This window comes from Buteo buteo, chromosome 11 (assembly GCF_964188355.1).
Source record: "Buteo buteo chromosome 11, bButBut1.hap1.1, whole genome shotgun sequence".
Taxonomy (NCBI): Eukaryota; Metazoa; Chordata; class Aves; order Accipitriformes; family Accipitridae; genus Buteo; species Buteo buteo.
Window position 1 is genome coordinate 25,329,977 of NC_134181.1, and position 11,997 is coordinate 25,341,973.

General features: G+C 66.8%; 5 protein-coding genes across 9 annotated transcripts; 3 read left to right on the forward strand and 2 right to left on the reverse strand.

Moving 5' to 3' along the window:
* Window positions 1-285: 285 nt before the first annotated feature.
* On the reverse strand, window positions 286-1,542 carry RPS27 (ribosomal protein S27). Its single transcript, XM_075039450.1, has 4 exons — window positions 1,392-1,542; window positions 1,044-1,152; window positions 836-946; window positions 286-520 (listed from the first exon to the last, which is right to left on the reverse strand). Exons 1-4 carry the CDS (start codon window positions 1,395-1,397, stop codon window positions 492-494), a joined length of 255 nt encoding a protein of 84 aa, XP_074895551.1. The 5' UTR covers window positions 1,398-1,542; the 3' UTR covers window positions 286-491.
* Window positions 1,543-1,670: 128 nt separating this feature from the next.
* On the forward strand, window positions 1,671-4,190 carry RAB13 (RAB13, member RAS oncogene family). Of its 4 annotated transcripts, none has more exons than XM_075039453.1 (8): window positions 1,671-1,866; window positions 2,925-2,985; window positions 3,075-3,168; window positions 3,269-3,346; window positions 3,432-3,521; window positions 3,608-3,673; window positions 3,800-3,850; window positions 3,940-4,190. In XM_075039453.1, the coding sequence occupies exons 1-8, from the start codon at window positions 1,743-1,745 to the stop codon at window positions 4,012-4,014; spliced, it is 639 nt and encodes a 212-aa protein (XP_074895554.1). In that variant the 5' UTR covers window positions 1,671-1,742; the 3' UTR covers window positions 4,015-4,190. The 4 variants fall into 4 exon arrangements, with proteins under 4 accessions (XP_074895554.1, XP_074895555.1, XP_074895552.1 ...); XM_075039454.1 differs by having other exon boundaries at window positions 3,075-3,135; XM_075039451.1 differs by lacking the exon at window positions 1,671-1,866 and having other exon boundaries at window positions 2,574-2,985.
* A 339-nt stretch (window positions 4,191-4,529) lies between these two features.
* Window positions 4,530-5,730, forward strand: JTB (jumping translocation breakpoint). Its single transcript, XM_075039455.1, has 5 exons — window positions 4,530-4,691; window positions 4,791-4,834; window positions 4,911-4,996; window positions 5,134-5,213; window positions 5,333-5,730. Exons 1-5 carry the CDS (start codon window positions 4,615-4,617, stop codon window positions 5,487-5,489), a joined length of 444 nt encoding a protein of 147 aa, XP_074895556.1. The 5' UTR covers window positions 4,530-4,614; the 3' UTR covers window positions 5,490-5,730.
* Window positions 5,731-5,984: 254 nt separating this feature from the next.
* CREB3L4 (cAMP responsive element binding protein 3 like 4) lies at window positions 5,985-8,571 on the reverse strand. The gene is given in 10 exon segments (XM_075040832.1): window positions 5,985-6,232; window positions 6,235-6,255; window positions 6,360-6,456; window positions 6,545-6,620; window positions 6,725-6,793; window positions 6,873-6,979; window positions 7,056-7,136; window positions 7,218-7,315; window positions 7,440-7,650; window positions 7,794-8,571. Coding segments are annotated over 10 exon segments (975 nt in total). The 5' UTR covers window positions 7,905-8,571; the 3' UTR covers window positions 5,985-6,128.
* A 15-nt stretch (window positions 8,572-8,586) lies between these two features.
* On the forward strand, window positions 8,587-11,595 carry SLC39A1 (solute carrier family 39 member 1). Of its 2 annotated transcripts, none has more exons than XM_075040833.1 (4): window positions 8,587-8,626; window positions 8,999-9,295; window positions 9,792-9,922; window positions 10,568-11,595. In XM_075040833.1, exons 2-4 carry the CDS (start codon window positions 9,103-9,105, stop codon window positions 11,192-11,194), a joined length of 951 nt encoding a protein of 316 aa, XP_074896934.1. In that variant the 5' UTR covers window positions 8,587-8,626; window positions 8,999-9,102; the 3' UTR covers window positions 11,195-11,595. The 2 variants fall into 2 exon arrangements, with proteins under 2 accessions (XP_074896934.1, XP_074896935.1); XM_075040834.1 differs by lacking the exon at window positions 8,587-8,626 and adding an exon at window positions 8,664-8,758.
* Window positions 11,596-11,997: the final 402 nt, after the last annotated feature.

The following is an 11,997-nucleotide window of genomic DNA, read 5'->3' on the forward strand; positions in this document are numbered from 1 at the left end:
CTGGAGGTTCCCAGCATTAAGCAGGACTCAGCTGGGGCTCTGGAGCATAGGGAAGTAAATCCCTACACGTGGAGAACGCAACCATACGGCAGTGAGAGATCCTATGCTGCACATGGGGGTGGTTTTGTTTCTGGCCTGAATAAAAGGAAGTGTTTCATTTGTCGCAAAGATTAATAGCTACTGATTTCCATCATTTAACTACCCAGGGGAGACAAAAATCTGCTTCAGAACTGCTGCCAAACCACCCTTCTCTTGCAGCAAAGAATCAGAGTGTTAAAAGAGAACTGATTTGTATGTATTTTATCCAAAATTTATTGACAGCAAGATGGGCGGGGCTGTAGCAACAATACGAATGTCACATTCGTGGCTGGCGTTCCACGGACGCACACCTGCCAGCACACTCGGGTCAGGCCTGGCGACGGGGTTCTGCGGCAGCAGCCCCTGCTCACGCTCTGGGCAAGTTGTCACATCCATACCCCCGCACCCTTCGCTTAATGCTGCTTTCGTCTGAAAGAGCAGCCTGAGGGAGGTAAAAAAATTAAAAAACACAAAAAACCCCACAAACAGTCAGAAACACCATAGCCTCTTTAAATATAATCCCTTCCGTACGGGAATCTCTTTGTCTCACCAGCCCAAATACAGCAGTTTTTGCCTTAAAACACCACCCCAGTTCTGAAAGTGCCCATAACCAAGTGGCTTTTACAATCTTCCAACCCAGAAAATTCGCGTCTCCACAAGCCTCCTCAAGACCCCTCCCCGGCAGCTCCCCGAGAAAGCTGGGGTGTGCGTGTGGGTTTCATAAGCCGTTCCCCCCATCCCCAGGCCTGCTACCCACCTTCTGTCAGCCTTGCCTTGCCCCCCGTGGGTTGGCACAGCACGGTCGAGCAGCCCACGCACAAAACCACTGTCTGAGCGTGGCTAAACACCGTAGTGATCTTGTAACAACCTGTCCGGAAAGGGAGAGCTCTGAGAGCGGCCCGGGGGCGACGCACCGGGACACGTTGCCCGCCCCCCGCCCCCCGCCCCTCGGCCCGCCGCCCTACCCGGGCACTTGACGTCCATGAAGTAGGAGTTGGGGCTCTGCACCAGCCGCTTCTTCTTGTGTTTCCTCTTCTCTTCCTCCGGGGAAGGGTGCAGCAAGTCCTTCGCCAGCTGCGGGGACAATCCCGGTTACAGCCCAGTCCCCGCCCGCCGCCATCTTGGAGCCCCCGCCATGGAGATGGCGGCGGTCACGGCCCACCCCACTGTCCTTCCCCCCCCCCACCCCCGGATCGACAACTGGGTCCCCCTCCTCCTCTTCCCTCCCATATCGCGGCGCTGGGACCCTCCCAGGTCCGGGAGCAGTGGGGGAAGGGGGAGGGACTGGACCCCAGTACCGGGGCCGCACTCACAGGCATGTCGGCGTGGAGGCAGCCGCGACCGAAAAGGGGCCAAACCGGAAGCGGGAGCCGCTATATCCGCTACGGGGTTCCCCGCACGGGCGGAAGTGAGCCGCGGCCGCGGGGCGCCGCCATGTTGGGAAGGTCAGCTGTATTGCCGCCATCTTGGGAGGCGTGCCGGGGGGGGGGGAGCGCGGATGTCGTGACGTCGGTTGATCCCCGGCGGTGACGTCGCGGGGGTGGTAACGTCATGGCTGCGGGGCAGGGCTCGGGGCGAGTCTCCGCCCCGGGACGGGGTGGCGGGGTGAGGGGGGGGGCGGGTCCCGGTGGCGGGGGAGAACGGCCCGGCGGCGGGCGGGGGCCATGGCCAAGGCCTACGACCACCTCTTCAAGCTGCTGCTGATCGGGGACAGCGGCGTGGGCAAGACCTGCCTCATCATCCGCTTCGCCGAGGACAACTTCACCAGCACCTACATCTCCACCATCGGTGCGTGAGCGGCACCCCCAGGGACACCCAACGCCCCCCCCCCCTCCCCCCACCCTCCCCCCACCCAACCGCCCACCGGGTCTCCACCGCTCAACCCCGGGGCGGCCGGACGACGGCCGAGGCGGTTGGGTCTGCTCTCATCGCTCGCTCGCTGCCTTTCTCCCTCTCCATCCCCCGCTGGCCTCTCACCCACACTCCGGCACTGGCAGGAGACCCGGGGACGGGGCAGCTCTGTGTGTGTCTCATCCCGAGTGGTGAACGGGGAGGTCTGAGCCATTTCCAGGGGCTGCATCACGAAGGAAGCCGGCGTGGCACCGTGATGCTGGCCACGGCTCGACGCTGATCCTGCTCAGCGGCCGACACCGAGCTGGGACCCCGGCACCCACTACCCCATCCTCCTCCAAGTTTCCATCGTGCTGGTAAAACCATTTCCTGAGCCTGGAGCAGCCATCCCAGCACGACCTGTGCCATAAACTCTGGTGTGGAGATGCCAGCTGGGCTGGGGGTCCATCCAGCTTGTACCCCACCATCACCCTCCCAGCCTGGGGCTCTGGTCCTAGGGGCTGCCCCCCAACTGCTCCAGCCCTTCTTCCTCCTCCACTTCAGCCCCTGAAACAGAGTGTCCTGAAACAGAGCCGAGTGGGGGGGGGGGGGTGGCTGCAGGGACATGGGAGTTTGGGGGGGCATCTGACAGCTTTTGGGACTGGTTGACTTGATTGGGGGGGGGTCCAGCAGCTCCCTTTATCTGGTCTGCGCCCACCCCTGCCACCCCGGCGTGGGCAGCATGGCAGGCAGCTGTGTGGGGTGATGCCATTCTGCAGGAATGCCGTGTCTAGCAGGCTTAGGGATGCCGGTGACCCTCTCCCACCCACTTGGGGATGCCGGTGACCCTCTCCCACCCACTGCAGCTGGTGCCGGGCTTGAACTTTGCTCCCCCCACCTTTCCTGGGATGCCAGATGGTTACTGGGAAACTGGGGGCTGGGACTGGGAGTGGAACTGTTTATGGCATCTGCTCCCGATGCCATCACTAGCCCCTGTCTCTCTCCTTCCATCCCAGGGATCGACTTCAAAATCCGGACAGTGGACATCGATGGGAAGAAGATCAAGCTGCAGGTCTGGTAAGTGGGGGGTGTGTGTGTGGAACTGGGGACCCCTCCAGCTTCCCATCGAGCTGCCCTCACCCTCCTCTCCTCTGCCTCTGCCCCAGGGACACAGCGGGACAAGAGCGCTTCAAAACCATCACAACAGCCTATTACCGTGGAGCCGTGGTATGGTGGGGGGGTGCCAGCAGCCCCCAGAAGGTGGGGGGGACAGACTGTGGCTGCCTGGGGATGAGGACCCTCCCCCCGCCTCAAACCGGGGTGGAGGGTCTCTGCCCCAGTGACCACATTATCCTGGCAGGGCATCATCCTCGTGTACGACATCACTGATGAGAAATCCTTCGAGAATATCCAAAATTGGATGAAAAGCATCAAGGAGGTGGGTGTGCATTGGGGTTGGGGACACGGGAGGGGGGCTGGGGGGGGGTGGAGGGGGGGTCCTGCCCATCCTCTCCTGCCTGCAGAACGCCTCTGCTGGGGTCGAGCGTCTCCTCATCGGCAACAAGTGCGACATGGAGGCCAAGCGCAAAGTGCAGCGGGACGAGGCCGAGAAGGTAAGAGGGGGCACCGTGGGGCTGGGGAGGTTCCCCCTGACCCCAGCACCTGGCTCAAAGCCGGCGGGGGTCCCATTGTCCCACAGCTGGCGAAGGAGCACGGGATCCGCTTCTTCGAGACCAGTGCCAAGTCCAGCGTAAACGTGGAAGAGGTGAGAGGGGGACCCAGATGTAGGGGGCGGTGGGACGCACACCCCCCCCCCCCCCGCAACGGGAGCGGCACTGGGGGGTTCCCCATCCCCGGAGGGGGGTCCTTGCTGACCATCTCCTCTCCCCAGGCCTTCAGCACGCTGGCGCGGGACATCCTGCAGAAATCCTCCCGGAAAGCGGTGAGTGGAGCTGGGGGGGCCGGGGGAGGGACACCCCCCCCCCCTGCTCCGGCACCCCCCTCCCGACCCCTCACCCCTCCCTCTTCCAGGCCCCCAGCAGCAGCAGGCCCCTGCTGGAGCCCGGCCCCCCGAGGAAAGCTGGGGGTAAATGCTCCCTGGCGTAGGGCCGCCTCGACACACACCCCCCCGCCGCCGCCGCCGCCGCTTCCCCCGCCTGCCCCGGAGCAGCGCGGGCGCCTCTCCGGAGGCGGGGGGCCGGGGAAGGCCGGGGACGGGGGGGAGGGAGGGCTGACACCCCCCCCCCCCCGGTCCACACCTCGTGCCATAAAGCCCAGCTTGTGCCTTGCCCCGTCTCCGGTGTCTCTGTTGGGGACGCGGGGGGGTGGGGGGGGCGGGCGGGACGACGGGCCCGGCGGGGGGAACCGGGATTGGGGGGGGGGGGGGTAAGGGCCCGGGGCGCCGCCGCGCCGTGCGAAGCCACGCCCCTTCGCTCGAAGGCCACGCCCTTTTGCTTAAAACCACGCCCTTCCCTCAGGTCACGCCCTTTCCCGTAACGCCCTGTCGTTCAAGCACGTCCCGTCCCTCAAGTCCCGCCCCCGCACGAAACTCCGCCCCTCCACAGCCTCGCCTCCTATCCAGGCACTGCCCCTCGCTGCCGCCCCCCGCCCTTCCCGTCGTCCCCCGCTTCTCCCAGCCGTCCCCGCGCGCGAAGATGGCGGCTCCGTCAGAAACGTAGGGCTCAGCCCGGTGGTTCCGCCGCGCCGATGGGGCCCCGTGGCCCTACCGGGCCGCGCTGCTACGCCCTTTACGCCATCCTGGGTGCCCTGGTGTGCGGTCTGTGGTGAGAGGGCGGCTGGGGGCGAAGCGCGGCCGGGGGGGGGAGGCACGGTTCGGCCAGGCTCGGAGCGCGGTCCTCACGGCGTTTCTGCTCTCTCCACAGGCCGGCGGCGGCGGCGATGGCGGCGAGCGATGAGAGGCGTTCGGGTGAGTGCGGGGGCTCGGGGTGGGCCAGGTGAGTTCCCGGCTGGGCCCGCACTCAGCGGCCGTGCTCTCTCTGCAGCGAGCCCGGTGGCGGCCACGCCGTGCTGGCGGGTGGAGGACTTCGTGGTGGCCCAGGAGTGCACCCGCTGCTCCAGCTTCCAGGCGGTGAGTACGGGCAGCGACGGGGCTGCACTCACCCCCAGCGGGTCAGGTCACACTGTGCCCTGCCCGGGACTGGCGGGGTCCAGGGCAGGGCAGGTCCTGCCCCGGTATAGCCCCTGACGGATTTTTCTTGGTTGCAGAAGACGATAGCGGAGTGCAGCCCCACCGGCTTCATTGAGAAGATTAGCTGTGCCACCTCCAAGAGGGACGAATTCAAGAGGTGAGTGCAGACTGGGGCAGCCATGAGCCCTGGAGAGGGGGGGTCACAGGGGGAGACAGTGTTGGGTTTGGGGTTGAAGCTTTTCCCTCCAGGGTTCCTAACTCTCCCTATCGATGCAGCTGTCGCTCCGCAGTGATGGAGGCGCACGTTTTCTGGAGATTCGTTGGCACCATGATGTGCGTTGCCACCATCTTTGCAGTGCTGGTGGTGTGTCGCCAGCGTGTCCTGGACAGGAAGGCCCTGGAGAAGGTCCGCAAGCAGATTGAGTCCATTTAACAGAGCCCGGCTGTCCTAGAGCGGAGTACTCTGCTCACCTGCTGCTCCCAACCGGGTGGGAGAAGGAACAGGTGCCTGGGGCAGGCCCTGCCCTGCTCTGTGAACACAGGAGTCCTGCTGGGAGCTGCTTCAGGTGCCACCGGGGCATCCCGTGGGACCAGCTGAGGGGTGCCTGCCTGCACGGGGCAGGCCCCTGGGGAGCACGGTGTGTAATAAATCCTGATCGTTGTCACCAGAACAATGCTGGCGTTCGTCCCTGGGAGCGATGTAGGGCTGTTCCACTGCGTCTGCTCCCCCGTTGGAGACCTGGCGGGGGGGGGCGGTTCCATCCCCCATGGCCCCACTACGGGCTCAGCGCCAACCCTTGGACACATGTTGGGGTGCAAACCGGGCACGGGTTTATTCAGTGGCACACCCCCACATCTGGGCTGGGCTGGATGTCCGTCCCCCCCCCCACACTGCTGCTCCCACCCCAGGGTGACTCCCAGGGCCCCAAAGCTGGGGCTGTTCTCCACTGCCTGTCACATTTCGTCCCCATGTCCCTGTTTTGCTGTCTGTGCATCCTCAGGGGGGGCCCGGCTTGAGGAGTTGATGCTTGGCTCCCTGCTGGGGGGGGGCCTCCTGTCCCCGTGCCCCCCCTCAGCTCCATCTTCCTCTGCAGCTGCAGGTCCTGGCTCTTCCACCCTCAGCCACCCCGGCACAGGGAATGGGGCTTCTCTGGCCAGTCCCAGTGGCTCCCCCCGGGTCAGGATGTTCCTGGAAATCACTGTGGGAACAGGGAATGCTGGGGTGGGCAGCACTGGGGTGGGGTGGGGGGAGCTGCAGCTAGTCCCCCTGCCCTGACCGGGGCTCCTACACCCTCCCTGTTACCTCCGGTGGGCCTGTCACCGTCTTGGTTGCCCCCCGGGCCCCAGCAGAAGGGGCTGTAGCTGGGGAAGAGGATGAGTCCCAGGGAGAGGAGCAGGATCTGCCAGGGAGAAACAGGAACCGTGTGCCCCCGAGTGGTGCTTGGGAGACACCGGCATGCGCGGTGTGCCGTGGTGAGCATGCTGTACCAGGATGCAGGTGCTGGTCTGGGCAGCCTTGTTGGATGTTTGCTTGATCAGCGCCTGTAGCTGCTGCAGCAGGGACCTAAGGGACAAGGGGTCAGCAAGCGCCAGTCCTGGTGTCGTCTCCCCCCCGCCCCTTGCTCATCCCAGCACTGTCCCCACCACAGTGCCCCACGCCACGCTCACCCGTTGTGCTTCTCCAGCTCCTGGACTTTCTTCCGCAGCTCCTGGTTCTGGGCTGAGCACGCGGCCGCCCTGCCGGGGCAGAGACGGGCATGGGTTGAGGGGACACGCACCTGGGGACATGCTGGCTCGCAGTGCTGCCGGCACCCACCTGCTCTCCAGCCCATCCAGGTACTCCTTCTTCCTCCGCCGGCTGTCCTGGGCCGACTGCTTGTTGCGGATCTTTCTCCTCACCTTCTTCAGGATCCGCTCCTCAGCCTAGGGCAGGGGGGTGGACGAGTGAGCCCTGCCCCCCAGCCCCTCCCACCCCCTTCCAGCCCCCCCCCCCATGCACCTGGGTGAGGGGCAGGGTGCTAGGCAGTGTCACCCCCTCCTGCGCCAGCAGCTGCTTCTCCTCCTCTGTCAGGCACAGCTGCTGAGAGATGGGACATGCATGGGGACGGGCAGGGGATGCCTGGCAGTGTGGGGATGGGGGGGGGGGGCTGTGGGGACTCACCGCAGGTCTGGGTGCGGGCAGGGGAGTGGGCAGGGACACAGCAGGCAGGTTGTTGATGATGCAGGAGCCAGGGAGCAGCGTGGGGTACAGCCAGTCATCTGTAAGGGGGAGAGGTAGCTGTGCCCTGCCTGCCCTAACCCGGGGAGCTGCTCTGCTCCCTGCTCTGCACCACACCAGCAGGATGCAGCCCCCAGGGGCCGAGCCGTGTCAAACCCCACTGACCCAGCTGGATGGAGATGACGCTGCCATGCTGGGGGGTGCTGAGGTCACAGACCACCTCGTAGAGGGTGGCAGTGGGGGGCTCGGTAGGCTGGGGGGGCTCTGGGTTGGCATCCTGGGAGCTGCAGCTGCCCGGGGAGGTGAGGCAGCCGCTCAGGCCGCAGACGGCGTCGGGGTTCACTGTCGGCTGCAGCAGCTCCTCGGCTTTGCTCCCCTGTAGCCAGAGAGGTGCTGGCAGGGGAGACGGGGACCCCGAGGGTTCCCGTGGCACCCCGCCCACGCACACACCGGTGTCCCTCCAAGGGGACACGCACACACGCTTCTCCCTGCCCCGCTCCCCCTCCGACACCGACTCACGCCATCCTCGGGGAGCATCCAGCCCTCGAAGGCCGGCTCCGAGCTGGAGAAGGGGGGATCAGGGAAGACGTTATCCGGGAAGATTCCAGCAGCCGGTGCTTCTGGCTCCATCACCTGAGCTTAAGGGTGAGCGGGGGCCACCAACCACCCCCTGCAGCGGGGTGCCTGGGGACCCTCCCGAGCCCGGTGCTCTGGGTGCTGCTCCCGCCAGATCCTGGTGAGGGACAGTGGCACCTTCCGCCGGCTCCGTGCCCTGACGCAGCAGGGATGGCCCGCCGCCCCCCTCGCCTTTCCCCAGCTCCTCGGGGCGTCCCGTTCCCCCCACCTCGGTCCCCGGTTGTGCAGCCACCTCCGCCCGGTCCCGGGGCCGTGCACCAGGATCTCCGGTATCCTGGGCAAACCCAGCCAAGTCCCACCCCCGGAGCTTTACACCGGTAAAGGGCCGGGCTCCCCGCGCTTCTCCCCGCCTTTCCCGTCTCTACCGGGGCACAGCGGAGGGTCCGACTGGGCTACCGGGGAGAACCGGGCTGAGGCTGTCCCGGTACCGCGTCCCGGGGAGCAACAGCGAGCGATCCCGTGGGGGAATCGGAGGTCCCGGGGGTCGGTTCGCTGCAACTGACGGTGGCTGCAGAACCGGGCCGGTGCCCTCCCGGTAACGGGACCCCCCGGGGGGGACGGGGCGGGGGGACAGCGGATGGACCCGTACCCCGTCTTCTCGTTTTTTTATTGGCTGCGATGCGCGTCACTCAATAATACCGTCAGGGTTTTCCGCGTCGCTATTGGCTGCGACGCCCAGTGCCGGCTCCGCCCCCTGGAACACCGAGTAGCGAGCGGTGAGTGCGGGGCCGGGGTGGGACCGGGACTTTGGACCGGGACCGGGGACCGGGACCGGGGTCCCGGTCCCCAATGCCGGTCCCCGGTCCCCGATCCCGGTCTTTGATGCCGATCCCGGCTCCCCAGTCCAGGTCCTTGATCCCGGTTCGCCGTTACCGGAGCGCTGCCCCGCTTTCCCGGGCCACCCCCGTCCCCGCCCCGGGAATTCCCCTCCCAACCCGTCGCCGTGCTCCGGCCACCGCGGGGCTCTGGATGGGGCGGGAGGGGGGGGTGGTCGGTGCCGGCGGAGGGGGCGGGGGGGGGGAGTGTGAGTCACCGGGACCGGGAGGCGGCACCGACCGCTCTGACGGTGCCATCCCGTCCCGCCGTAGCTCCGGTTCACCCCGGGGGATGCAAAGCGCTATCGAGACAGTAACGACGGGTCAGAGCTTCTTCCGCGGTGAACGTTGAGTTCCCGTACCGAATCCCAGCCGGGATGGCGGTGGAAAACGGGATCGGAACCAGAACCGGGACCGGGACGGAGGTGCTGGCCTGGAGTCCCGGGATAGCTCTGCGCTCCCCGTCCGGGCTGGAGGCGAAGTTGGGCTCATTGGTGCTGCTGCTGCTGTTGCCCCTTGCCTGCGGCCTTGCCCCGCTCTGCTGCTTCCGACAACCCCCCAGCTCTGCCGGTATGGCCGGAGAGGGACCGGGGACGGGGGGGTCGAGGTGTCCCGGGAAGGCTTGGGGGGGGGGGTCTCAGGGATCTGGGGTGTCTCGGTGGGGAGGGTTGGGGGGAGCCGGAGGGGGCTCGGAGTGTCCCAGGGGTTTGGGGGGTCCTGGAGGAGCTGGGAGGGGCTGAAGGGTTAGGGGGATCCTGGAGGAGTCGGGGGGGTCCCAGGAGTTTGGGAGGTCCTGGGGACGCTGGGGGGGTCCTGGGGAGTCTGGGGGTCTCAGAGGTCTGGAGAGTCTTGGAAGGTCTGGGGGGTCCCAGGGAGTCTGGGGAGGCCTGGGGGTGTCCAGTGGGGTCCAGGGGTCTCAGAGGGTCCCAGGGGTCTGGGACAGGCTGGGGACGGGGCTGTCACCTGGGGCTGGTCTGACCCCAAAGGGCCCGGCACGTCCCAGGGTGCAGGGCTGTGGTGGGGGGTCTCAGTGGGGGTCTCAGTCCCTCCTGCCGGCCCCCCCCAGATGCCCGCAGCCCAGTGCTCAGCCTGGTCAGCTGCTTTGCCGGTGGCGTCTTCCTGGCCACCTGCCTGCTCGACCTCCTGCCCGACTACCTGGCCAGCATCAGCGCGGCGCTGGAGGGGCTGCGCGTCACGGTGAGCACCCAGAAACCACCCCCCAGGGTCCTGCCCCCATCGGTGACCCTGCCCAGGGGGACCTCAGCTCTGTCCTGGGGTTTCCTGGTGTCCCTGTCCCCAGGATCAGGATCACCAGCCCCGGCTGGGTGCAGGGGGGGGGTGTCAGCTGTGCTGGGACAGTAGAGAAGGGACAACAGTGGGGAGGGGGTGGTGGGGAAGGGGATGGGGACAGCAGGGAAGGGACAGTGGGTACTGGACTACAGGGAGGGGGACAGTGGGGAGGTGTTGAGCGGGGATGGGATGGCAGGGAGGGGGACAGTGGGGATGGGATGGCACAGAAGGGGACAGATGGGACAACAGGGAGGGGGATGGTGGGGACAGGATGGTGGGGATGGGACAGTGTGGGGTGGGCAGCAGGATTGGGATGTTGGGGATGGGGACAGTAGGGATGGAGCTGGCAGAGCTGGGCTGGTGGCAGCAGAGCAGCCGGGAGGGGCCAGTAGGGACGAGCCCTCGTGTCCTGCTGTGACTCATGGAAAGATCCTCCCTCTGCCCACGGCTTCCCGGCAGCCTTCCCCAGGCTTCTTCCTTCCCCAGGGCCGGGTGCAGGCAGGGCCGGGGTTGCAGGCAGGCCCTGAACCCCCTTTCCGCTGTTTCTCCCAGCTGCAGTTCCCCTTGCCGGAGTTCATCCTGGCCATGGGCTTCTTCCTGGTGCTGGTGCTGGAGCAGGTCGCGCTGGCGCAGCGGGAAGCGTCGTCCATCCCAGAGGAGACGCGGGTGTTGCTTCCCACCGGTTCCATCCAAACCCTTTCACCGCAACCTCCCGTTCCCGGCACCCGGAGCGCCATCCGTGCCGGGTTGTTGGTGCTGGCGTTGGCGTTGCATGCCGTGCTGGAGGGGCTGGCGCTGGGGTTGCAGGAGGCGGAGGGGGCCGTGCTGCGCGTCTGCCTGGCACTGGTGCTGCACAAATGCGCGGTGGCCTTCAGCTTGGCACTAAAATTGTTACGGGGTCGTCTGCGCCCGCCGGCCGTGGTCGCTTGTTTGACGCTCTTCGCCATGATGTCACCTTTGGGTGTGGGGTTGGGGACAGCGGTAGCAGCAGGCGCGGGACCACGGCAGCGGTTGTGCCGAGGGGTGCTGGAGGGGTTGGCAGCCGGGACCTTCCTCTATATCACTTTTTTGGAGATTTTGCCCCAGGAGCTGGGGGTCCCCCAACATCGCATCCCCAAGGTCATCCTGCTCCTCGCTGGCTTCGCCCTTGTCACCGCCATCCTCTTCATCAAGATCTGAGACACCCCATCCCCAGAGTGGGGGATGCCCCCCTCCCGACCCCAATGCAGGACGCCAGGGAAGGGGGTTCCCCTCTGCACTCCCTCCTCTGTGCAAATGCCAAAGTGCCGCTTCAGGTGCTGGCCCCGGCCCCCATGTGCACCCCGGAGTGGGAGTGGGGGTCCTGCCTGCGGGGACACCCCCTCCTGTGAGGCTCAGCCCCGTGCCTCAGTTTCCCCATCAGTACAGGGGGAACAGTGCTGTCCCCCTCCACGGGACCCAAGGACGGGGGTGGGCTGAGTGTGTCGTGCCCCCCCCCACCCACAAGTGCCCTTACAGCGCGGGGTGCAGAGCCCCAGCCCCCCCCGCCCCCCCCGGCTGGGGAGAGGCGTTCGATGAAGCAAATAAAAGACTGGACCTGATGTGCTGCCTCTGCCTGGGAGGGGGCTGGGGGGGGGGGCGCAATACTGGGAGGGAACGACAATGTCCGGGGGGGGTGGGGGGGGCCAGAGTGCCCCCCTCCAGGTCTATATGTGCTGAGGGGGTCCAGGCACCCCCAGTTTTGGGGGGTGGGGTCTGCTCTGTTCCCAGCCATGGGGGGGGAGGTGACCCGGCTGTACCCCCCCAGCTCTAACCGCGTCCAGCATTACCCCCCCCGACCCCCCATGCAGCGCTGCACCTCCGCCCCCCCGTTACCCCTGGCCCCGCCCCCAGCCCCGCCCCAGCCCGAGGGAGGGCGAGGCCGCGCGGTGCACGCCGGGAGTTGTAGTCGGACCCGTCCTCCCCCCCCCCCGGCGCGTACGGGCGGGGGCGCCCCCTCCCCC

What these genes read in the sequence shown, in the direction of transcription:
- SLC39A1 (XM_075040833.1), top strand. Translation starts at nt 9,103, where the DNA reads ATGGCGGTGGAAAACGGGATCGGAACCAGAACCGGGACCGGGACGGAG. An exon ending in ACAACCCCCCAGCTCTGCCG is followed by an intron (nt 9,296 to 9,791) that starts GTATGGCCGGAG and finishes GGCCCCCCCCAG; the next exon opens with ATGCCCGCAGCCCAGTGCTC. An exon ending in TGGAGGGGCTGCGCGTCACG is followed by an intron (nt 9,923 to 10,567) that starts GTGAGCACCCAG and finishes TGTTTCTCCCAG; the next exon opens with CTGCAGTTCCCCTTGCCGGA.
- RAB13 (XM_075039451.1), top strand. Translation starts at nt 2,690, where the DNA reads ATGCCGTGTCTAGCAGGCTTAGGGATGCCGGTGACCCTCTCCCACCCA. An exon ending in AAGATCAAGCTGCAGGTCTG is followed by an intron (nt 2,986 to 3,074) that starts GTAAGTGGGGGG and finishes CCTCTGCCCCAG; the next exon opens with GGACACAGCGGGACAAGAGC. An exon ending in CCAGCGTAAACGTGGAAGAG is followed by an intron (nt 3,674 to 3,799) that starts GTGAGAGGGGGA and finishes TCCTCTCCCCAG; the next exon opens with GCCTTCAGCACGCTGGCGCG.
- JTB (XM_075039455.1), top strand. Translation starts at nt 4,615, where the DNA reads ATGGGGCCCCGTGGCCCTACCGGGCCGCGCTGCTACGCCCTTTACGCC. An exon ending in GCCCTGGTGTGCGGTCTGTG is followed by an intron (nt 4,692 to 4,790) that starts GTGAGAGGGCGG and finishes CTCTCTCCACAG; the next exon opens with GCCGGCGGCGGCGGCGATGG. An exon ending in GAGCGATGAGAGGCGTTCGG is followed by an intron (nt 4,835 to 4,910) that starts GTGAGTGCGGGG and finishes CTCTCTCTGCAG; the next exon opens with CGAGCCCGGTGGCGGCCACG.
- RPS27 (XM_075039450.1), bottom strand. An exon ending in CATGGACGTCAAGTGCCCGG is followed by an intron (nt 947 to 1,043) that starts GTAGGGCGGCGG and finishes CTTTCCGGACAG; the next exon opens with GTTGTTACAAGATCACTACG. An exon ending in CAAGGCAAGGCTGACAGAAG is followed by an intron (nt 521 to 835) that starts GTGGGTAGCAGG and finishes TACCTCCCTCAG; the next exon opens with GCTGCTCTTTCAGACGAAAG.